At 39.5% G+C, this 23,728-nt stretch overlaps 2 protein-coding genes across 11 annotated transcripts in view; both read left to right on the forward strand.

Moving 5' to 3' along the window:
- TMEM62 (transmembrane protein 62) overlaps window positions 1–18,813 on the forward strand; it is a 54,753-nt gene extending 35,940 nt beyond the window's left edge. For 3 of the 9 annotated variants that reach the window (XM_036299042.1, XM_036299052.1, XM_036299046.1), the window contains 5 exons: window positions 962–1,075; window positions 3,469–3,553; window positions 7,143–7,247; window positions 9,370–9,488; window positions 12,049–13,054. In XM_036299042.1, coding sequence (XP_036154935.1) covers window positions 962–1,075; window positions 3,469–3,553; window positions 7,143–7,247; window positions 9,370–9,488; window positions 12,049–12,375 — 750 coding nt within the window. In that variant the 3' untranslated portion in view covers window positions 12,376–13,054. Of the gene's footprint in view, window positions 1–961; window positions 1,076–3,468; window positions 3,554–7,142; window positions 7,248–9,369; window positions 9,489–12,048; window positions 13,572–13,784; window positions 13,845–14,128; window positions 14,215–16,698; window positions 16,852–17,893; window positions 17,968–18,783 lie in introns of those variants that run through there. The other 6 variants (XM_036299026.1, XM_036299028.1, XR_004966039.1 and 3 more) reach the window with 5 other exon arrangements.
- CCNDBP1 (cyclin D1 binding protein 1) lies at window positions 13,438–23,253 on the forward strand. Of its 2 annotated transcripts, XM_036299062.1 has the most exons (11): window positions 13,438–13,571; window positions 13,785–13,844; window positions 14,129–14,214; window positions 16,770–16,851; window positions 17,624–17,720; window positions 17,894–17,967; window positions 18,784–18,860; window positions 19,200–19,480; window positions 20,753–20,813; window positions 22,475–22,521; window positions 22,772–23,253. In XM_036299062.1, exons 1-11 carry the CDS (start codon window positions 13,469–13,471, stop codon window positions 22,884–22,886), a joined length of 1,083 nt encoding a protein of 360 aa, XP_036154955.1. In that variant the 5' UTR covers window positions 13,438–13,468; the 3' UTR covers window positions 22,887–23,253. The 2 variants fall into 2 exon arrangements, with proteins under 2 accessions (XP_036154955.1, XP_036154963.1); XM_036299070.1 differs by lacking the exon at window positions 13,785–13,844 and having other exon boundaries at window positions 13,444–13,571.
- Window positions 23,254–23,728: the final 475 nt, after the last annotated feature.

Here is a 23,728-nt window from a genome sequence, read left to right on the forward strand (position 1 = left end):
CTGTATGTCCACTTTCGAAAAGTGTCTATTTAGGTCCTTTGCCCGTTTCTGATTGGATTGCTTATCTTCCTTTTGTTAAGTTGTATGAGTTCCCTATAAATGTAGATTAAACCTTTATTGGATGTAACATTGGCAAATATGTTCTCCCATGCAATGGTCTTTCTTGTTGTTTTGTTGATGGCTTCTTTTGCTGTCAGAAGCTTTTTATTTTGATGTAGTCCAATTTGTTTATTTTCTCTTTTGTTTCCATTGTCCTAGGAGATATATCTGCAGGATAAATTCTTAGTTCTTCCCCCATCTCCCTTTTCTAAACCAGTGTTCAGAATAATGAGTGGTTCTTTAGTATCTGCCAAAGATAATGATATGAGTCTTCTAGTTTTAGAATCATTATGAATGCAACATTTTAAAATTCATATGTAGCATGTTTTAATCCATTGATTTATTCTTTTTTATGCTCAAATTGTTTCATCTTTGGCTAGTGGGAACATCTCCAAATTGGTCACTAAGTCCTTTGATACAATCCTAATAGTCTTTGTTAATTTTTTTTTTTTTTTTTTGCTTTCCCATATGACAAGATAGTCCAAGCCCTTCTTATGCATTTCTTACTCAAGAACTGGAATCAGCCATTTTTCTAAAGAGCACTGGTTCTTCATAGTGAAAAACAATACTTTGAGACCACAATTGGCACTAGCCCAGCTAGTTCACAGCTATTGGGTTTGTTGTTATTTCTAGGCCTTTTCAGTGAACATAGGGAAATAAAGATTTTTTTTAAAAAAAGCAAATATGTTGTGAGAACATGGTGACATTTCCAATTTAAATCTAGAATTACAAGGTTCTAAAGATATTTCCAATTTAAATCTAGAATTACAAGGTTTTATATAAAAGTGCTTGTAGGAAGAATAAAAAATAAATGAAAAAAAAAGTAGCATGATAGTTTCTTCTCTGCTCTGCTTCTAACTAGGACTCTGCTGGGAGAAGTAAGAGTGTTCACCACATATTTTCTCTTGAAGAGGATAATCAGCTCAGATTTGACCCTCTAGCATCTTTTATTCTTCTTACAGATTACTGCATGGTGGTGAGTAAATTCAACCTAATGTTGTGTGTGCTTCTACTGGATTTGGTAGGTCCAAAATCATAAATAATTATGTGATGAGAAAGCTGAACCTTATAAAAAAGAAACATTTAGTTATTCATCTAGAAGAATAAAATGTTTTTAAGTTGAAAGGCATAGACAAGTAATACCTGTTTTGGGATCTGTCTCTAACCAATGCCATTAAACCAGGATAACTAAAGGAATTATAGGGACTGTGTGTCCTATACAACAAACAATATGTGCTAAATGTAGAAGACGTGGAAATTTTAGAAATAAAGTGAAACCATTCCAACATCATTCTTTGATCACACTACCCATTATAACCATTGTATTTGTCATTATGATATTCTGTTTTCTCTCATATACATTTGCATATGCGTTTTTAGTATAAAATAGTAAGTAAACTTTTAGTTCTCTTTTGCTCTCTGATTTTTCCCATGGAGGAATTTGTTTTACTAGTATCTTATATCAATTTATATTATTTAATAACATGATGTTATTGACTGCATTATATTGTCATAGATACACCTTAAGCATTTTTTTTTAAATGTTTGAGACCAAGCATCCCTGTCTTACTACGGAAATGAGTCAGACAGAGATTGTAGGAAACACTCTCAGCAGGGGTAAGCATTTCCCTGTTGCTGGGTGTTTGTTTCCAGTTTTTTCCTCTACTATATAAATACTGCTTGTATCTAAGTTTTTGCATATAGTAGTTTTGGGGGATAAATTCCTAGAAGTGAATTGCTAGATGAAAGAGTTGACACATTATTCTATATACTTTACTTACTTATTATATAATTACATAAATTACTTATTATTTATTATATTCATTGTTTTTTTGTTTTTGTTTTTTGTCTATCCTCCTTTAGTAAAACATAAGCCCTATGAAGGCAGGGATCTTTATCTGGTATGCCTAACCTAGTAGGCCCTCAATAAAGATTTCTTGAGCAAATAAATGGGTATATATATTTTTTTAGTTTTTAATATACACTGTCAAATAGTGTTCCAGAGAAGCTGTGGCAAATTATACTCTATTTCCCTCAGATCTCACCTATCCTGGGTATTAACATGAAATCTTCAAAAGGTATACACTACAATGTTAAGAAGGAAATTTAAACCTCCTTTAATTTCACCTCCTCACACTTAAACTGTGAATTGATTATTATTTTAATTGGCTTTTATTACTTGTGTGATTGTGTTGTGTAAAACTATGACTAATGGGTATTTGTATCTAAGTTTTACAAAATTTTTGTGTCATTTTTCTTTTGGGGATTTTTAATAACTACTTAGATCAGGCTTTGAAAATGTTGATGTTCTATGAATTATCTGGGAATATTAGTAAAAGGCATATTCTAATCAGTAGGGCTGAGGTGGGACCTGAGGTTCTGCATTCCTAACAAGCTCAAGATGATTCCAAAGATGACCTTTGAGAAACAAGGATCTAAATTACATTTCTTTACTGTTAGTTAATCACCAAGTGAATGACTTCTTGATGGAGAAAGCAAAAAGAAAGTGCAGTCTCTGTTCACTCAGCTGCAGTGTACTGTGCACTGGTTTTTTTATTCTTATACAAATTTAATCAATTTTTAAAAATTGATTTCAAAGAGCAAGGGAGAGGGAGAGAGAGAGATAGAAACATCAATGATAAGAGAAAACCCTTGATTGGCTGCCTCTTGTATGACCCCTACTGGGGATCGAGCCCGCAACCTGGGCATATGCCCTTGACCAGAATCAAACCAGGGACCCTTCAGTCCACAGGCCGACGCTCTATCCACTGAGCCAAACTGGCTAGGGCTATTCTTATACAATTTTATTTATTTATTTATTAAAATATATTTTATTGATTTTTTACAGAGAGGAAGGGAGAGGGATAGAGAGTTAGAAACATCGATGAGAGAGAAACATCAATCAGCTGCCTCCTGCACACTCCCTACTGGGTATGTGCCCGCAACCAAGGTACATGCCCTTGACCGGAATCGAACCTGGGACCCTTGAGTCCGCAGGCCGACGCTCTATCCACTGAGCCAAACCAGTTAGGGCTCTTACACAATTTTAAATAAAACAAAACAAAGTATGCTTCTCCTATAACAATGAAAATGGACTATTTTAATGTGATCATTTTTTATATCTGTATAAAATTACATGGTTTCAACATGGTATAAGTATCCAAATTCTAAAAGAGTAATGCTGAGGCAACTTATAATTTTCTTATTTTGATAGATCAGATGTTTGATTTTCTTTGGCTACATATTTTTCTTATATAGTCATTTCTGCTAATGATGTCATTTTCATTTTTGTTAATGAGGCCATTTTAAAAATCTTAACGAGAGCTGTGCCCATGTATCTATTTCACTGTAACACCTACTTCTCTGCAGGCCCGGGTCCTTTTTGCGCTGATTGTGCTGATCCAGCTCTTCATTCTCATTATCTATAGGCATCAACGATATCTAGAGCTTAAAGGTTAGTCACAGTTTCTTTCATTCTTAGAAGACTTTATTTTAAAGTAGTACGTAATGTCCTCACTATTGCCAAATGATAAATATGAATATAAATATAAATTGTCTTTGCCTGAGCTCTGTGAGGTATACCCTTTCAACTACCACACATTTTCCATAGTACTCTAGCTTAAAAAAATAACCCAACAAAAACCAAAACCTTTAATCGCTTGCTGCTACATGAGGCTCAACCAAAATGGGGGGGGGGGGGGGGGGAAATTACCATATAGCTCAAAGTTGCCAAACATCTCTACTAGACATTGAAGTGTTACCTAACTAGCCATAGTTTCACCCAGTTACCTGTAATACATTCTAGGTAATTATTCACTGTTCATACCGTGCACATTTCTGCTTCTGCACTTTTGCCCAGGTCATCATCTCTAATTTAAATTGTTTTCCTAAACTTGTCTAATCTTAGCCTCCTTTAGGGCTCATCTCAAAACCACCTTTTCCATACCATTTTCTCCAACCATTCCAGGTCATAATGAGCTCTTGTTTCTCTAAGTCCCTATAGTCCTTCCTGACGATTAATTGATACATAATTAGCCAATCACTTGGCTTTACATAACAACTTCAAATGATATACATTTTCTCCTCAGCCAAACTCTAAGTTCCTCAATGCAGGAGCCTTTGTTTTCTACTTCTTGTTTGTTTTCCACAGCACCCAGCACCGAGTTGGTGCATAATAGACAGTAAATACTTGTCAAATTAAACTTTCCTTATCTCTTCTTGGCTTGGGTGAAATTGCTGAGGTCAGGGACTGATTATGGGGGAGGGGAGAACTGTAGTAATGACTAAACAGTAACATGGTTAGCTGAATAGGTAGTGCACTACTGAATGTTTTCCTGCACACTCTCTCTCTCTCTCTCTCTCTCTCTATATATATATATATATATATATATATATAGAGAGAGAGAGAGAGAGAGAGAGAGATAGTAAAACTTCTATGAAAAAGTTCCAGAAACATTATTGCCCACATATATTTTGCACATAATGTACATATATAAATATTTGAGGAAGGGCCCCAATCTCATTATGTGGGAATACCAATATCTTTGTGTAGTTATGTAAAATTTACAACATATTTTACCTGCATTATCTCACTTAATTCTTACAGCAATCTTAAGAGGTAGGAATTATTGTCCCCATTTTAAACATTAGAAAACCAAGGACTGGAGAGGTTATATAGATTGTCCAAAATGTCATAGCTAGTAAGAGACAGAGGAGAGACTTAAAACGCAAGTCTTCCAATCCCAGGTCAGTTTTTTTTTTTAAAAAAATCTTCACCCAAGGACATTGTTCCATTGATTTTTAGGGAGAGTGGAAGAGAGAGAGAAAGACAGAGAGGAATATTGATGTGAGAGAAACACATAGATTGATTACCTCCTGCACACACCTGACTAGGGGAGGAGCCTGCACCGGAGGTATGTGCTCTTGACCAGAATCGAATTCGGGACCCTTTGGTCCGCAGGCCGATGCTCTATCCACAGAGTCAAACTGGCTAGGGCTCCAGGTCAGTTCTTTTCTTTAAACAACACTTCTCAACTTTGACTACACTTTAGAATTCCATGGGGAACTTAAAATCTTACTGTCTACACAGTACCAATTACTACATCAGAATCTCTGTAGGGATAGGACCTAAACCAGGGGTGGGCAAACTTTTTGACTCGAGGGCCACAATGGGTTCTTAAACTGGACCGGAGGGCCGGAACAAAAGCATGGATGGAGTGTTTGTGTGAACTAATATAAATTCAAAGTAAACATCATTACATAAAAGGGTACGGTCTTTTTTTTTTTTAGTTTTATTCATTTCAAACGGGCCGGATCCGGCCCGTGGGCCGTAGTTTGCCCACGGCTGACCTAAACAGTAGCTTTTGAAGCTCCTCTGGTTTCAATATGCAGTTAAGGCTGAGAAGCATGGCAAAAGCAGTATTTCTTAGGCTACTTAGAATCACCTGGATTGCTGCCTAAGCTCCCCCTCTCCCCAAGGTCAATTAAATCAGAATCTCTGGAGGGTGAGACCTGGGCCTGAGTATTTTCTAAAAGTTCCCCCAGGTTATTCTAATGTGCAGCCAAAAGAGAGAATCATTGCTTGAAGTCTAAAGTATAGCTGCCTCTAAGGTTAAAGGATTATTTATTTACTAGAGACCCATTGCACGAAGAGATTCGTGCAATAGGCCTTCCTTCCCCTGGCTGCCGGCACCGGTTTTCCTCCGGTACCTGGGACCCAGGCCTTCGCTCCGGCCACAGCGGAGAAGGCAAGCCTCTTCAGTCTTCAGTCTTCAGTCTTTGCTCGGGCTGGAGCCTTCAGTTTTCACTCTGCACCTGCATATGCAAATTAACTGCCATCTTTGTTGGGTGAATTTACATAGTCATCCTGATTGGCTGGTGGGCGTAGTGGAGTGATGTCAATTTGCATGTTTCTCTTTTATTAGTGTAGATAATAAATATCCACCTATAATTATTATTATAGGTGGATATGTATTACTACTTTGAGAAGTACCAGGTTAGGACAAGAAGGAAGCTGAGACAGGAATGAGTAGCAAGTGTGTAATACACAAAGGGAGAAAAGTTATACATTATCACGTTTTGTATGAAATTAACTGTTAGCAGGCTGAATGATGTTATATGCTAGCCTGTGAAGAAAGACATACTAATTAACTTACATCAGGCTGTCTTACCATTGGGATCAGTTCTCTAAATACTTTCCACCTCTAAGGTTGCTCAGTGTGCACTGAGCTTCCTATCATAGTCTTCTGCTGCCTGATTTATGATCAGCCACATAATGAGTGGAATGGCTGCCTGGGGTTGAGGATCTGGAATACTTAGTCTGTGGCCACAGAATGGACCTTCTCTGTGTGAAGCCCTTAGACTTGGGCTTTTTGGTACTTTATTTTAAGAGATGCTTATTTGGAGAGCTTTATGGATCCCTTTCAATTGTAGTAAGAGGATAGCTGGGAGTTAAGAGTTGTATCACATATTGGAAAGGAATATTTGAACAGGTACTCATACTTAAGATTAGACTGGAGAAATGTATTTCTTTGATATGCCTTTGATATATTTTGACATACCTTTTGGAAGTTTGTACATTTGGACATTAAATCCCCTAGAAAACAAAGACTTGAGTATAGATTTGTATTTCAAGCACACATGAAGATAAACTAGTATCATCCTCTGGTGGGTCTTTTTTTAAAAATCTTTATTATTGAAACTATTATATATGTCCCCCATTTTTCCCCAGTGACCCCTTGTAGCCCTCCCCCTGGCAGGTATTTCTATATTGTTTTCAGTCATTTTGAAGTGTGTGTTCGCGTGCACACTCCTCACAACTATACCATTGCTTTGAATTTCTCACCCTCTGCAATTCTAAGTGAATTGGGCTCATCAGGATTCCCGCCAACTTACAAATTTAAAGTGGTGTCATCTGTATAGTTACCATATAACAACATATTTGCTGAATATATAGGATAGCCCATGGAAGTCTTCTAGAAAATGTTATAAAGAAATTAAACTTTATGTATGTTCATTGGATTTTTCAAATTTATTCTCTTTAGGACCTCCAGGATTTATAAATTTGACCTCATTTTCCCTTCATGTCTTGAGCAAAATAAACATCTTCTACTATTCTGTCTTGTTCCTGACTCTATATACAGTGCTGGGTAAGTCAATTAGGAAACCTGAGATTGTGGAGCAATCAGTAGAGTCATTTAGGCTCTGTAGAGCATAACACACGGCACATGGTTCCTTCATAAGTCATTTCCTTGGATATGGTCTTGGGAAATAAAATTGTTTCTTAACGTGTTTAAGGGGCATTTAGTTTACTTAAGAGTGCTAAGGAAACCATTGCAGAATCTGTGTAGAAACTTAATAGGAGATAGTTCAGCTTAATTGCCATCTCTTCAAAGCAGCCTTTTTTGACTACCTTCAAGTTTTATCCTCTATTTCATCATGCTTTTTATTTCCTTCATTACTTTATCAGAATTTATGATTATCTTCTGTGTTCATCATCTTTTCCCTTATTAGAATATCCATTGATGTCTTTTCTCTCTTGTTCACCTTTATGTCCACCACTAAGAACAATGCCTAGCATATAGTTTAGTGAATAATTTATTAATGTGTTGCTTCTAAAAAAGAAAAGAAACTGAGATGAGCAGTGAGTTTAGTTATATCTGAAACTCTTCTGTTATATTAATTATTATGCCCAATACTTATAAAGTCACTTAACCACTTATGGAAATAGAAAGCACTGAGTTGTTTTTTTTAAGCTTCTTACTAATGTACCTTACTGACTAAAAATAAATTAGGCTATTTGTAGCTTAGTCTTTGTTTTACACTTTTATTCCACTAGAGAACACAAAGTAGTAAAATAAAAAAGATGACATTTTACCATCCTATATAATAAAGAGCTAATATGCTAATTAGACCAAACAGCAGAACGACCATCCGGACGACCTTGCAGACGAAGCTGGGCCCTGAAGCTGGGCTGCAAGGGCTGAGCCCCTTGCACAGATTTCGTGCACAGGGCCTCTAGTACTATATAACAAGCTATAGCAGATTCCCCTTTGGAAGTCAGTTTTCTTGTTTGTTGAAGCTGATTTGGACACATGTCTTACACTGGAAGACAAAGCAAGTGATTTGGTTCCTGGCTGTGAAAGAAAACATGGAGAGGGCAGAAGTTGCTTCATTTTTAAAAGTTGAAACTTCAAGGGAAAACACTTTTTTAGATGAATATGTATCTAATGGAGTTTATTAGTAATATATCTGAGAAAAGTACCTATGACTTTTTAAAAGCTGAAGTCTAGTCTTACCAGCAAATTATAGTATTGCATTTTAAGAAAGGGAATCTGACAGTCCCTTAATCACTCTTTACATATAGTAGTTCCAGGCACCTGCATACTGAGAATGGGCAGTAAATAATAGTAGGGAGGAGGAGAGAAAAGTCATTCTGGTATTATAGGTGAAAAAATAAAAAAGCAAGTTAAATTCTGTTCATGTTCACCCTGCCTATATAGTTGATGTATAAAGTAATGACTATGGATCAGCAAGAAAAGGTAAAATATTAATAATCATTAACATTAGTAATAAAGAGAAGTACATTTTAGAAAGATGAAAGTGGTTGAAGTTTTATAGCTTAAATGAGTAAATCTCAGTCATCTAGAAGATTAACTTTTGAGGAATACCTCTTTGCTTCTTTTTTTTTTTTTTAAATATATTTTATTGATTTTTCACAGAGAGGAAGGGAGAGGGATAGAGAGTTAGAAATATCGATGAGAGAGAAACATCGATCAGCCGCCTCCTGCACATCTACTGGGGATGTGCCCGCAACCCAGGTACATGCCCTTGACCGGAATCGAACCTGGGACCTTTCAGTCCGCAGGCTGACGCTCTATCCACTGAGCCAAACCGGTTTTAGCACCTCTTTGCTTCTTAAAGGAAATGTTAATGAATTGTATTGACGTAATTACTGCAACAGAATCTCCTAAGATTTGTGAATACACTCCTGTATGTTTCTGGAGTTACAAGCTACATATCTTGTCCAGGTATAGTATGTACTCAGATGATTTCATAATCCAGAGAAATATGGAGTAAAGGAGCAAATAGTTAGTTGGTTAGCTAGGATATCGGGTGCAGCATAGAGATTAGCAAAGAAAAAAAGCTATGTAAATAAAATGCTTATAGATGACTAGTCTCATATTTCTTCGTTATTCCTGCAAATGCATCTTGTGATGTATGTAATCAGAGTCATAGTTATTTAATCTTCCCTCTCCACTTCTTCTTCAGGACCATGGTTCATTGGTGAAATTACTAAAGGCAAAATGGGTTGCTGCTTTTCCTTTGGGATCTTTGTTGATGGGCGTTTCCTACAAGGCAGTTTAACATTTGTGGTTGGAATTCTCCAGGTAAGAAGTCAGAAAAGCAACTTAAGAACATCTTGACTTTGTCAGACTAATTGTGTAACACTTAAGAATTAAATTCAAAATCCCAAATTAGATACCATAGATCAGTGATGGCGAACCTATGACACGCGTGTCAGAGGTGACACGCGAACTCATCTTTTTGGTTGCTTTTTCTTTGTTAAATGGCATTTAAATATATAAAATAAATATCAAAAATATAAATCTTTGTTTTACTATGGTTGCAAATATCAAAAAATTTCTATATGTGACACGGCACCAGAGTTAAGTTAGGGTTTTTCAAAATGGTGACATGCCGAGCTCAAAAGGTTCGCCATCACTGCCATAGATCATGTTTCCTAATTTACTGGCAGGCAGTATTTAATAACTGGTATTTTGTTTGCCTTTTGAGTACTGCCTACGCTCTTCCACCATTCTCATGTAAACATCTAAAATACATTTTTGGTAGACAGGGTTTATAAGAGGGGAAAGAGGTTTTGGCTTCTGTTGCTTGTTTCACCGTGCTTTTTATTGACAAAATGAATGAAATAAGGGACTTATGGTAGAATAAAGGATAGACTTCTGATTAAACCAAAATTGATTATGAAAATGAAGCAGGAAAATATTTCAGAAGGAGGAAAGGAAAATGACACATATAAGAAAAGTATTCAGTTAACCACTGGAAGCTGCACTGGGCAAAACTAGCCCTGGGTTTCCTAGTAATGTCTTATTGGTATACTTGTTTTGGAAACACTGATACATTTGATTTACATTTTGATCGAAATACCTTTAAAACAAACACACACGCAAACAAAACCCTGACCCATAGCAAATCTCTATAAATAGGTTTGAAAGATATTTACCTAACCATTTATTTTACTCACTTAAGGGGACTAATCGACCAAAATCTGGAGGTAATGATCTGGAGTTTTGGAAGAGATCCAAAAACATTGTTCAAAATGAGTTTGAACAATGTTCAAACAGGGTAGTAAACATGATCAGCAGGATTAGAGCTAAACAAATAGGGAAGACCTCTGCAAACTGGCCATAGGCCCGAACGTTCTCTATAAAGCTGCATTTCCTATGTGTATACGTCTGGGTCCAGTTCAGTCTTTTTGTTATGTAAATGGAGGTTGTCTCTCAGGAGCACTCTTGTACCAAGTAAAACCTGAACCGTACCAAAGGGTGGGTATATATTCATACTTGAATAGTAGTACATTAATGATGGATCTTAACTACATCTAGGCTCATGACTCCCAAATCTGTATCTCTGATCTAGACCTGTTCTCTGCACTCCAAGTGCCTATATATCCAGCTGTCACTTCTCGTCTTCCCTTAGATATCTAACAAGCATCTCAATTTAAAAGTATACTTTTAATAGGACCTTTAATTTCTACCCCCAAATTTGTTCCTCTCTAGTTAATTTTAATTTTACTAAATGGCTCCACAATTTACCCAATTTCTTTAAGATGTATCTCCAATCCTTCCCCTTCTCTCATATTCTTTCTAGCAAGTAATACCTTGTTTGCTCTGTCTCCTATATATATCTTGAATCCACCACTTCTCTCCATCTCATTATTACCACCCTAATTTAAGTCAGGGCCATGCAAAATTATTACCTTAAAAATTAGCCTGCTATGCTTGGTCAAACATTTAACTCACCTCTAAGGCCTTGGCAGGGCCAGACCAAATGATTTCACAGGCCTTATACGACCTGCAGGCTGGACGTTCCCCACCTCTGCTTTAAGCAGAGCAGTGACATGATCGGGGTCCTGCTGATTGCCCAAATTTCCACCTGGCTCATCATGTTTTAGGCCATTGGCTTTAAATAGGCCAAGACCTCACCTACCTCTGGGCTTTTCATTTGATCCTTCTTCAGGAATGCACTTCCTCCCATTGACTCATTCCTGTACTTCAGGCCTCAGAGAGTTCGTCTGCCATTTACCCTCTTATTTTCTTTCTAGATTTTCTCAAAATCTGTAATTAATTTTTTTGAGGGGAGGGGGGGTTATCCCTGTTAGAATTCAAGCTCTATAATGCATCTTTTCTGACTTGTTTACCAGTATGTCCCAGGCCTAAAGTGTTGCACAGGGCTTGCCACATAATGGATGATGAATGAATGGTACAGCAGCTAAACCTGGATTATAACTTAAACCTTCTAATTTGTATTCCAGTAATCATCATGGTACTTCAAATAAAAATACAGAGATTAAAAAAATATTGATACCCAAGTAACCCCCTCCCTCTGCCAACAAAGCATGTGAGCGTGTGTATGCATACATATTCAATTCATTTCCTCCTTAAACATTATCGAGGGCTTCAAGATAAGTGAAGTGATACTTGCCTTTAAAATGAAAGAAAGGATACAGGCCCAAATATACAACTAACCATAAGTCAACTGTTGTGATATAAGCAAGTGTGATTGAAGCATAAAGAATCAGAGAGTTAACCCCCCAAGAGGGAAAGCAGCATATTCTTAGGAGCTACCTAATATATTAGTGAGCCCTGGCCCTGACGCCTCTGAGGGCTTGCTAGTAAACTAATGATGATGTTCTCCTCTTTCCAGTTGGCATTTTTTAACATCCCCTTGATGGCTTACCTGTGTTGGAGCTTGCTGCAGCGGTGCTATGGTCACAACTTCAGGTCTCATCTCCGTCAAGGAAAATACTTGAAAATTATTCCTGTTTACCTTTTTGTGTTACTGCTATACATCTGGCAGATTTATGCCTGCTATTTTCTTCAGAGGGCATATGGCACTCTAGCTTTTTTCTTCTCCCCTTTGCGGACCTGGTTGACACTGTTGACACCTGTTCTCATTCATCGCGTATGGACACTGAACTCCAAGGAGCTTGTCACCTTTACAGTGCAGCTAAAAAGCCACCTGAGCTCCTGAAGGCCATGTCTCACCATCTACCTCTGTCGCCCAGGCCTCTGCCCCAGCAGCAGGTGGAAGGCCAACACTGGTGGGCAAGCTTCAGGGAGCTGCTGCTCCTTGGCTGCCTAGGGGTTGGGTGATTACCCACTACTGATTCCTGCAGAATGGACTTGCAGAGGAGTCTCTAAATGATGCTATGATTCCTTCCTTCCCCAAGAAGGCAAAGGGTTGATTTACTTCTGTGAAGGGTAGAGGACAGGGGCTGGGTGTGTATGGGCGTATCTGAGGCCCAGTGTTTTTAGGGCTAACTCATGTAAAGTACCGAGCACAGTGTCTGGAACTCAGCAGTCAAGGGTGCCACTTTAGAGTCGGAGAACCAGTGTGAACTTGGACCTGACCCTGACTACCCTGGCACTATTAGCTCTCAGTCTGCTTTAACGGCAGGCTGGGGCCTCCGCTTCTTCAGTGGGGGAGGGGGAGTTTCAATCAATCAAATACAGTAAATGAATGACAATAGGAAATAACTCGTCCCAGCCCGTGTGGCTCAGTTGGTTATCCTGTGCACCAAGAAGTCCTGGGTTGAATTCCCCGTTAGGCACATGCCCCGGTTGCAGACTCTATCTCCAGTAGGGGGCATGCAGGAGGCAGCCAATGGATGTTTCTATCTGTCCCTCGCCCTTCATCTCTAAAAATAAAATCAATAAAAACATTTTTAAAAAATGGAAATAGTCTGGCCAGTATGGCTCAGTGGTTAAGCTTAGACGTAGACCTATGAACCGGAGGTCACCGTGTGATTGCCGGCCGGTCAGGGCACAAGCCGGGGTTGCAGGCTCAATCCCCAGTGCGGGGTGTGCAGGAGGCAGCCGATCAATGATTCTCATTATTAATGTTTTCCCCTCTCCCTTCCTCTCTGAAATTAAAAATAAAAAAGGAAGTAACTCCTCGGGGGCGGGCCATGGGAGGCGTGGCCTGGTCTGGGGCGGGCGGGGCGGTTTGTTGCCGGAAAGGACCCGGGTCTGTGACGCCGGAAGTGGAGCGGCCGCAGCAGTGCGGCCCCGGCCCCGGCAGCTGCCTCGGCGCCCTGCCTGCCGGCCCCAGGCCGTCTCCGGAGATGGCGAGCGCGGCGGCCCCTGCAGCGCCCTCCCTTTCCCCGCCTCTGGAGCAGCTGCGGCATTTAGCCGGGGACCTGCGGCTACTCTTGCCCGGAGTGCGGGGTGAGCGGACGCCGTTGGGACGGGCGACCGTAGGGACGGGCTTGGGTCGGGAAGAGGCCCAGCTGTGGCGGGGGTCGGGCGGCGTAGCGGGGGTCTGGGTGCCGGGGAGGGAGGCCGGGCGGAGGAGGCGGGGGTCGGGGGCCCAGGCGGCTCCGGTCACCTCTGCTCTTCCTTCCGCCACTGCCCGCGGGCGCATGCCCCCCACCCACCCAGTGGGCGAAGCCCTGGAGACCGCCAAGGAGTTCAGCCGGGAGACGTTTTGGCGCCGACTCAGTGAGTGCCCCTGCTGCTGGGGACCCCCACCTCCCGTCTGCTCCCAGCGGCCCGCCTGGCCCCTCCCTCTCTCCCCTCCCCCGCATCCTCTCTGCGGGGGCCTCACCGGGCCCGCCGTCGGCACCTCGGAGGGTGAAACTGTGAACACCGGTTTTTGGAGGTGCTTTGAGACCTCTCAGCCAGCAGGGGTGGAGAGGAGCGCGTTATCTTAAAGTCCGCGCAGCCGCGGCAGCCGGGCCCTGTGGGCACTGACCGGCGCCTGCCCTCCCCGCTGTCGCCCCCAGATGAGGCAGCTGAGACGGTGTCCAGGGAAGCCACGACTCTCACCGAAGTCTTCGCTCGACTCCCGCGGCCACCGCCGTCCGCGCAGGTGGGCTTTGCGTTCCTGTGCTGCCTCCTGATTCCTTAGGAATCCTCTCTCCATCTTTCCACCTCTGAGCTCAGCCAGGGGACTTATTCTTCTTATCTGTCAAACAGGACTGCAGTTCTCACCCCCCAGGATTGTTGTGAGGACCACATTGCCACGTGCAGGGCCTGGCCTGGAGTAGGCTGGTCTTCTAAGTAGAACTGGTTCAGCTTATTACCTTTCTGGTCATTTAAGCACTTGCTATTTGTTTTCCCATAACTCACCCCCATCTAGCAGATGAGTCAGCAGGCTCAGAGGCTAGGGTTAAGGTGTATAAGCAGTGAGTTAGGATTTAAATTAGGATCTATCTGATGTCTAAGCTATACACCTTTTTTGTTACGCTACATCCCTTTTTATATTCAATTATTTTTATATTAATCAGTAACAATGTATACAGTATAAAATTTAAAAGATATCAAAGTTAAGTGTGCTACAAAGTTTATTTCTCCGTTCCCTAGTTCCTTTTGAATTGCTCATAAGTATTCTATGCATATGCACATTTATGTATATATGCCTGCTTCTTTTTACACAAATGACAGAATGCCATAAACACTTTTCTGGATCTTTTTTAAAAAAAATTAACACCCTGGCCGGTTTGGCTCAGTGGGTAGAGCGTCGGCCTGCGGACTGAAGGGTCCCAGGTTCGATTCTGGTCAAGGGCATGTACCTTGGTTTCGGGCACATCCCCAGTGGGGAGTGTGCAGGAGGCAGCTGATTGATGTAACTCTCTCTCCCTCTCTCTTCCTCTCTGTAAAAAATCAATAAAACTATTTAAAAAATGTTTTAAAAATTAACAATATAGTTTGCAAATTGATTCTCAGCAGCACATATAAAGTTGATCATTTCTTTGTAATGGCTGCAAGGTATTCAGTAGAGAGCATATAACCATAATTCAGGTAGCCAGTACTCTATGTAGACATTTAAGCTGTTTCCAATTTGTAGCTATTATAAACAGTGCTGTAAATTGCCTAATACATTCTTGGTATATGTGTGTATATTGGTAAAAAAACAAAACAAAACCACACACATATGCAACAACAACAAAAACAATTCCAGGAAGTGGAATTGCTAGAACAAAGACTTTATGCATTTAATAACCCCTTTATTATAAAACTAATGAAAATAAACATGTCAACTGTGACCAAGTGTGCTCTATGCCCAGTTTTTCTAGAGCTAGGTATACTGAATTTGGGATAAATTTATTTAAAAATGGCATACTCATTGCCTTATTTGATTTTCGCAGTTAATAGTTTCGTTTTCTTAATCAATCTATATTTCCAGATGTTTTGAAATGGAAAAATACTCTTGCTGCACCTACAATGATAAACTCTCTCCCCCTACATAACTCAGAGATCTGTGATGAGGAAATGAGATTAATTATATGAGAGCACTTGAAAAACTTTGTGGAAGAAAGTCAATATTTATTTCAAAGGGAGTTAGTAATAATACCTTGTTTTTCTTACCTGCCAACTCCCTTCTTTCAAATATTCTTAGGACTTGCTGCTAAAATTCACAGCTAGTAAGATACCGTGAGGAGGCAGCATAGAACTATTTTCTGTACATTCTTAGGTCAGTGGTTTCACTCAGATGGAAAATTAGAATTTGGTTTTATTTGAATTATATATATTTGAATCACAATTGCTTAGGATCTCAGCATGCTAGTCTTACTGAATAATAGTTATATTATTTTTAATTTCAGTTCCATATGGACATTTCCTTTTATAAACTTATGTATTTGGATGTTGAAGGAATGTCAAATTGCCATAAAAGTTTCTAAACACTCTCAGTCACTGTCCTTATCCATCCCAGACTAGTAAGCAGTTTGGGGACTGGCACCATTCTGTAGAGCACATTTTGCATAGCACTGGCTTAAAATTTAGCAGCTAAATGAGGACAAGGAAGATAAGTGAAAGTCAGTGTCTGCTTAGAAGGCAAATAGTCAACACTGAACATTGTAGAGTCCATTATTACCTTTAGGCATATTATGATCCTGCAGAACTAGAGAAAGAGAGAGACAGACACCTGGTTAATGGTCTAAGAGGATGGGCAAACTTTTTCTGTAAAGGGCCAGATAATAAATATTTACGCTTTGCAGGCCAGTGATGCAACTCTGCCCTTGTAGTGCAAACACAACTATAGATAATATGTAAACAAAAGAGTATGACTGTGTACCGGTAACACTATTTAAAAAAACCTGGCAGTGCACCTGACTTGGCCCAGGGGTCCATAGTTGGCCAATTCCTGGTCTAAGATAAGGTGAATATTTCACAGCAGAAATCAAGAATAAGTTTTTCCAGCTGTTTCTTCATGTTTTATTGAATTACCAGCTCAGTACCTGGTGTCCGGCTAACTTCTCTCTAGTATGTGATGAGAATAGGACAAGGCCTAACTCATACTAGGACTTCAGAAAGGGTTTGTGATGTTATACCGTTGTCTTCTCTCTTCCAGAGTAGAAGAGTTGACCAGATTGATCTAATCCATTTCGTTTTTCATTCTGAAATTGGTCTACCTCTTCATAGGAAGCCCAGAGGCTCTGTGAACAAGTCCATGCTGCCATCAAGGCAATTATTGCAGTATACTATTCGCTTCCCAAGGATCAGGGTAAGTCACTGTCACACATAAACATTGGGTAGACCTTGGCTAATGTGACAGCTTATGTACTGAAACTTTACCTTGCCCTCAATTTGAGCAGGTAATGTAACTTCCTCATAAAATGCAAAGATAACTTCATAATGGAAGTGACCTCTGTAAATAAGCCTTCAGCTATAGATGCTGTGTTCCCATCCCCCTCGCCTTACCTGACTCTAAGGTTTCTCATTCTCACTAGCTCCTTCCTCTCTAACCCAATATACCATCACAGATGCTGGCTAAGTCTCACCCCATACCCAGGCCCAAGCTATCCCCAGTCTCCACCCATATTATATCACACTCTATTGCTGAGTTTCCTTATACATTAAGTGGCTTCCATGTCTTTTTTATTTTTTACTTTTATTGATTTCAGAGAGGAAGGGAAAGGAAAGATAGAAACATCAATGATGAGAGAGAATCATTGATCAGCTGCCTACTGGGGATAGAGTCCGCAACCCAGGCATGTGCCCTTGACCAGAATCGAACCTGGGACCTGCAGGCCGGCGCTCTATCCACTGAGCCAAACCAGCTAGGGCCATGCCTTTCTTATAATCAGCAGTCGGGAACGGTGGGAAGAGCAAGAAAATGACATGGGGACATAAGTCGACCTGTTTTGTGTGGGTACTCCAATTACAGCATGTGCGTGCACATTACCTTAAGTTCTGTAGTGCTTACACTCTTGAGGAAAGTAGATGTTGGCTTCTGGAAAGAAGACCGGCTGCTTAGTCTTTGGGTTTGGCTACAGGAATCACTCTGAGGAAGCTGGTTCGGAGCGCCACTTTGGACATCGTGGATGGCATGGCTCAGCTTGTGGAAGTGCTTTGCACCACTCCAGCTCAGAGGTAGTGATGCCACGGTTGAGTATTAGTTAATGGGGTTCCTTGTATCAGGAAGGGATAAAAGCTCAGTTCAACAGCAAAATTGTAGTGTAACTGAGAGTAATAACCAGGAGGAAGGAGCTCTTTAGGACAGGAACCTAGATTATTGATATGTCCTTATTGATTCCTTTCCTCAGCCCTGAGAACAATGACCTTATTTCTTGCAACAATGTCTGGGTTGCGTGCGAGCAGGTGCCTCAGATACCAAGAGGTGGGTAAGAGTGGGAAGTGGGTCATTGACTCTGATGGCCAAAGCAGACAGACCTCTCATACTAGCTTCCAGTTTTGTACCATATATATATTTTAACTTACATAAAGAGTTTAGTCAAATATATATACTTTATTACCAATAGCAAAAGATAGGTATGAATACTTTCTGCCAGTCTTTTTAGTTCTCATATTTCTTAATTCAAACTCGGTTTGCTGTGGCTCTGCTTCTTATTGAACCCATATGGCTTATTCTCCTGGTCCTGCCTGCCCCAGAATCAGTATTTCTTTTCTTTAAAAAAAAAAAAAAAGAAGCTTTTATTTATTTTTGAGAGGGAGGAAGAAAGAGAGAGAGAGGGAAACCAATGTGAGAGAGAAACATCAATCAGATCACCTGCCTCCTGCAACCCCCCCTGCTGGGGATTGAGCCCACAGCCTGGGCATGTTCCTGACTGGGAATCTAACTGGTGACCTTTTGGTACATGGGGCGATGCCCAACCAACTGAGCCATACTGGCCCTGGCCCCAGGTTCAATATTATGAGACATACTGAAGCAGTTATGAGGTAGAACCAGCTAGGTCAAAAATTGTGGTCATTCAAGAGGACCATTGAGAAACACCTTGTGACCATTTTACTTGCAGTGAATGATAAGCTTTTTAGCCCCCTGTTTTGATATCCAGAGGATGTATGTGAGAATTTTACATTAAACCACTGGCCTTGTTGAATGTCCTTGGCACTCCCTTCAAATGGGGACATTGTTGATTGCCCTTTGCAGACATCAGAGAATTGTTGGGTTTCTCCTCTAATTTTTTACTTACAGATAACAAAGCTGCAGCCCTTTTAATGCTGACAAAGAGTGTGGATTTAGTGAAGGATGCACATGAGGAAATGGAGCAGGTGAGACGACGTCTATCTTTGCTGGTCATTGGAAGGCAACTGTGACTAGTAGATGAGAATTGGTTATAAAGACAGGAGATGTCCTGAGCACTGGCCGAATAAGTCCCAGCCTCACTCCCATCCTCCATCTCCCACCTGCACCCCATGCTGGTGTGTGATTTAGTACCACTCCCCTGTCCCATTGCTGGACTAGGAGAGAGAGAGGGTTTATGCAGTGATCCAACTCTGTCGCCATTAGTGAAGTAGCTAGCTGAGGTTTGGAACAACTCAGACATGATGCTGAAAGTACAACAGACTTTTTTTTTTTTTGGCATTCACATAAATGATGGTATGTCTTAGGCTGTGGAAGAATGTGACCCTTACCATGGCCTCTTGAATGATGATGAGAACAACTCTGACAACCATGGTGATGAACAGGATGATGTGTTGGGGTGTCCAAACAATCAGGACTCATATTGGTCAGAGGAAGATCAAGAGCTGATAATCCCGTGCCTTGCGCTGGTGAGAGCATCCAAAGCCTGCCTGAAGAAAATCCGGATCTCAGTGGCAGAGAATGGGAAGAAGGACCAGGTGGCCCAGCTGGATGACATTGTGGATATTTCTGATGAGATCAGCCCTAGGTAAGTGTGAGCTCTACTTGAAATACCAGTTCTGATATTCTGAGCAGCAATTCTGATCTCTGCTTGTGTTGTCATCCCAGTTTTTCCCCCAGTTTCTTTTTATTTTGAAAATCTTCAAGCCTACAGGAAAGTTGAGAAAGTATTGCAGCGAGCACCCACACATATCCTTCACTTATTATTCACATTATTTTCTATATCGGTTTATTTCTCTATAGATAGATGTGCCATTTTTCCCCACTGAACCATTTGAGAGTAAGTTGCAGACATCAGTGACATTTCACCTTTAAATACTTTTATTCTTATTATAGCCAAGAAATTTAACATTGAACAAATTAATATGATCTAATATTCAAATTTGTTCAGTTGTCTCTAAAATATCTTACAGAATTTATTTTTTTTAATCTTACGTTCTGTCTTGGTGTCACATTGCATTTGGTGGTCATCTCCGTGGTCTCTTGAAACTAGAACAACCCCTGTCTTTTTTAGTCTTTTTCTTAATTGACATTTTTAAAAATCCAATTTTTAAAAAATTGGCATTAACAATTTAAAATAATCTTTGTAGAATATTCAACAATCTAGATTCATGTGACTGTTTTTTCATGATCATATATTCAACTTAAAGATTTTTTGGCAAGAGTGTTTTGGGCTTCTCATCGCGTCACTTTGAGTGTCACGTGATGTCAATTTGTCCCATTATTGGTGGAACTAAATTTGATCACTTGGTTAAGTGGTGCCCACTTTGGTGGCATTATATGGACGAACCCCTCCTATATTAGTTATTAAATTGGTGGTTTCAGATCCTCACATTTTTTAATGAATCATGTCTTCTCCTAGTGCAGTGATGGCAAACCTATGACACGTGTGTCAGAGGTGACACGCGAACTCATTTTTTTGGTTGATTTTTCTTTGTTAAATGGCATTTAAATACATAAAATAAATATCAAAAATATAAGTCTTTGTTTTACTATGGTTGCAAAGATCAAAAAATTTCTATATGTGACATGGCACCAGAGTTAAGTTGGGGTTTTTCAAAATGCTGACACGCTGAGCTCAAAAGGTTCGCCATCACTGTCCTAGTGAAACAGGATATATATGTGTTCAGTAAATACCCGTTGAGTTGATTGTTTATTGGTTGCCCAATTTAAGGAACTGATAGGCATTTCTGGGGCAGTCATTTTCTTATTGGTTGGCATCCTTAGTTGTGTGCTAGAGCCACATAGCTGTGCTTTGTTTCATTTTTTGTTAATGGTTATTTTTACTTTCTGCCCTTAGTGTGGATGATTTGGCTCTAAGTATATATCCACCTATGTGCCACCCGACTGTGCGAATGAGTGTAAGTACCTGCGTTGATAAACCCAGTTGGTAGAATTTTACCAATCACTAGCATGTTCTTTAAGCTGTAGGAAATACATTTGTGACACTTGGACATAAGTACAACAGTAATATATTTCTTACATGTGTTTTTTTTTTTTTAAGGGGGTTCCTAAGTTCAGCTCTCTCTTTAAATGTGACCACTGTTGTTGTTTTGTTTTGTTTTTATTTATTTATTTTTATTGCTTAAAGTATTACAAAGGGTTCTTACATGTGTTTTGTGCTTGATAAATATTTGCTGAATTATAATAGCCATGAGCTCTGGTAGTACTGTTTTCTATAACCACCTGGGTAATCATTTAGAAAAACCCAAAGACCTTAGAAAATGCTTCTTTGAAGAGAATGTCTTAATTACTGTAGTGCTTTCAGATCTTCTCATCTGAAGTCACCTGTTTCTAATTTCTGCTATAGGCAGAAATACGTGTTCCAGAAAACAACTCTGTTCTAATATAAACACATTATGTGATTTAACCATGGAGGATCAAGTTCTTTATAAAATCTGATTATATTGTATTCTTTGAAGTCCTGGGTTCTGTGCTAGAGAGAGTTCTGTTTTATTTTTATAAACTCAAGTTCTTTTTTTTTTTTTTTAAATATATTTTATTGATTTTTTACAGAGAGGAAGGGAGAGAGACAGAGAGTCAGAAACATCGATGAGAGAGAAACATCGATCAGTTGCCTCCTGCACATCTCCTACTGGGGATGTGCCCGCAACCCAGGTACATGCCCTTGACCGGAATCGAACCCAGGACCTCTCAGTCCACAGACCGATGCTCTATCCACTGAGCCAAACCGGTTTCGGCAAACTCAAGTTCTTATCTCTAACATTATTGAAAGGAGAAGTAAACTGCCAAATGGCTTATATTCTATAATCAGATGTATCAATCCTAATCATATTTGATAAGTTAAATAGTGGAAATTAGATACATCAAAGTATCTTCATAATATACAAACACCTTGAAGGAGAATAGGATATTTTTGGGCATTAACTTTTTAAATTTGTATTCACTTTTAAAAAATTGACTTCCTAAGAAATAAACATCTTTAGCAATATGCCTTCTCAATTACCTTGAGTAAAAATATAAAATATGTATTATATATTGATGGCATACATTCATCCTCATGTTATCTTGTCATTGGTGTTCTTAAAATTCTGTACGTAGATTTTTAAAAAAGAATAAGGATTTAAAAAATATTTTTTATTATTGATTTTAAAGAGAGAGGAAGGGAGAGAGAGAGAAACATAGCTTGTTTGCCTTCAATATGCACCCCTATTGGGGACCGAACCTGCAACCCAGGCATGTGCCCTGACCAGGAATCAAACCGGCAACCTTTCGGTACACAGGACAGTGCTCAACTGACTGAGCCACACTGGCCAGGGTTATACGTAGATTTTTAAAAAGAAAAACAGTTGTTTCTACTATATGTTTAGAACTATCAGAAGTTGGGACAAATTCAGATTATATTCTTCCTTTTGCTGTTTTATTAATTTAAAATATTTTGTTAAAAATCTTGTAAAAGTGTTGTAGCAACAGTATTATTAAGATTTGGCTAAATAGTAAAGAATCCAAAATCAGGGTGAGTCCTTACCATAAAAATAAACCTTCTCTGTTTCTTTTCTAGGCTGCAAAACTTGTGTCTGTTCTAAAGAAGGCACTTGAAATTACAAGGTGAGTATGAGGACTTCTCCCCAAATAGATGTTTGAGAATAAACCTGTCCAGCCATTCTCAACTCCCAAACCCCCATTTGAAGGAGCGGGTATGGAGTTTTCTTTCAGCTTCAGTTGTGGAGCAACTGAGCTTCTGCAGAGAAACTTGCCTTTTCTTAATTTAATTTCCTCTGTGCTTCCTGTTGAAGATATGTTTTCCTTTGACAATACAATAAATTTCATTTCTTTTTCCCCCCCATTCCATTCACAGAGCGAGTCATGTAACCCCACAACCAGAAGATAGTTGGATCCCTTTACTCATTAATGCTGTTGATCATTGCATGGACAGAATCAAGGAACTCACTCAGAATGAACTTGAATTATGAGTTTTCAGGCTCATTTGTACTCTCCTCTCTCCTTTTCTTACTGTCACAGCCAGGCTCTGATGTCTGCTTTTAAAATGGGGCTAGAATGTTTTCTGGTTTGAAAAGGAGTTTCTGTCTATATTTATCAAGAGGCACTATTACCAAAGATTGTTGGTTAGGCCAGACTGGCAATTATTTATAAAACGTATGAGTATGATATATTTTTCTGTGCTAGCTTCAAAAGATAATGGCATGATTTTGTGTTTCTTAATCTCCTCCCAGAGATTCCTGGGGAAGCTGCCTCATTCCCTATTTGCAATAAAGTATATTGATTCATTGTTAAAGATGTTGACAATCTCAATAAAATACTAACCTGCCAGTGCTTAAATGAGTACTCCTCCAAAGTTTCTTTCTACCAGAAATACAGGTGGAAACTAAAACATTGCTTTCCTTTAGGCTTAAAAGTCTGAAGATCTGATTCTGTTCAGAAGTATGCATAGAACAGAACACTTGACTTTAAAGAAAGTGACTCCAAAGCCCCTCTTAGTAATTGAGCATGTTATATAATATCATTATTCTTATAAGTCCTTCTGAATATTATTACAGGTCACTCCATGCCTCTAAAATTATTTTGTGGTATTGAGCTCATTTGTTAAGTTTGTTAACCTTGTTGAACCAGATTTGTTTTTCTTATACATACCTGTATTGTTTTCTGTTATATATTACATGTCCCCATATATAAATACAAAATTAAAAGCAAAAAAAATTTAATTGATCTTTTAGAGGAAGGGAGAAAAAGAGAGAGAGAGAGAAACATCGATATATTGCCTGCTGCACATGCTCCAACTAGCAATCGAACTTGG

The sequence above is a fragment of the Myotis myotis genome, unplaced genomic scaffold, assembly GCF_014108235.1.
Source record: "Myotis myotis isolate mMyoMyo1 unplaced genomic scaffold, mMyoMyo1.p scaffold_m19_p_1, whole genome shotgun sequence".
NCBI lineage: Eukaryota > Metazoa > Chordata > Mammalia > Chiroptera > Vespertilionidae > Myotis > Myotis myotis.

What these genes read in the sequence shown, in the direction of transcription:
- CCNDBP1 (XM_036299062.1), top strand. Translation starts at nt 13,469, where the DNA reads ATGGCGAGCGCGGCGGCCCCTGCAGCGCCCTCCCTTTCCCCGCCTCTG. An exon ending in GGCCACCGCCGTCCGCGCAG is followed by an intron (nt 14,215 to 16,769) that starts GTGGGCTTTGCG and finishes ACCTCTTCATAG; the next exon opens with GAAGCCCAGAGGCTCTGTGA. An exon ending in TTCGCTTCCCAAGGATCAGG is followed by an intron (nt 16,852 to 17,623) that starts GTAAGTCACTGT and finishes GTTTGGCTACAG; the next exon opens with GAATCACTCTGAGGAAGCTG.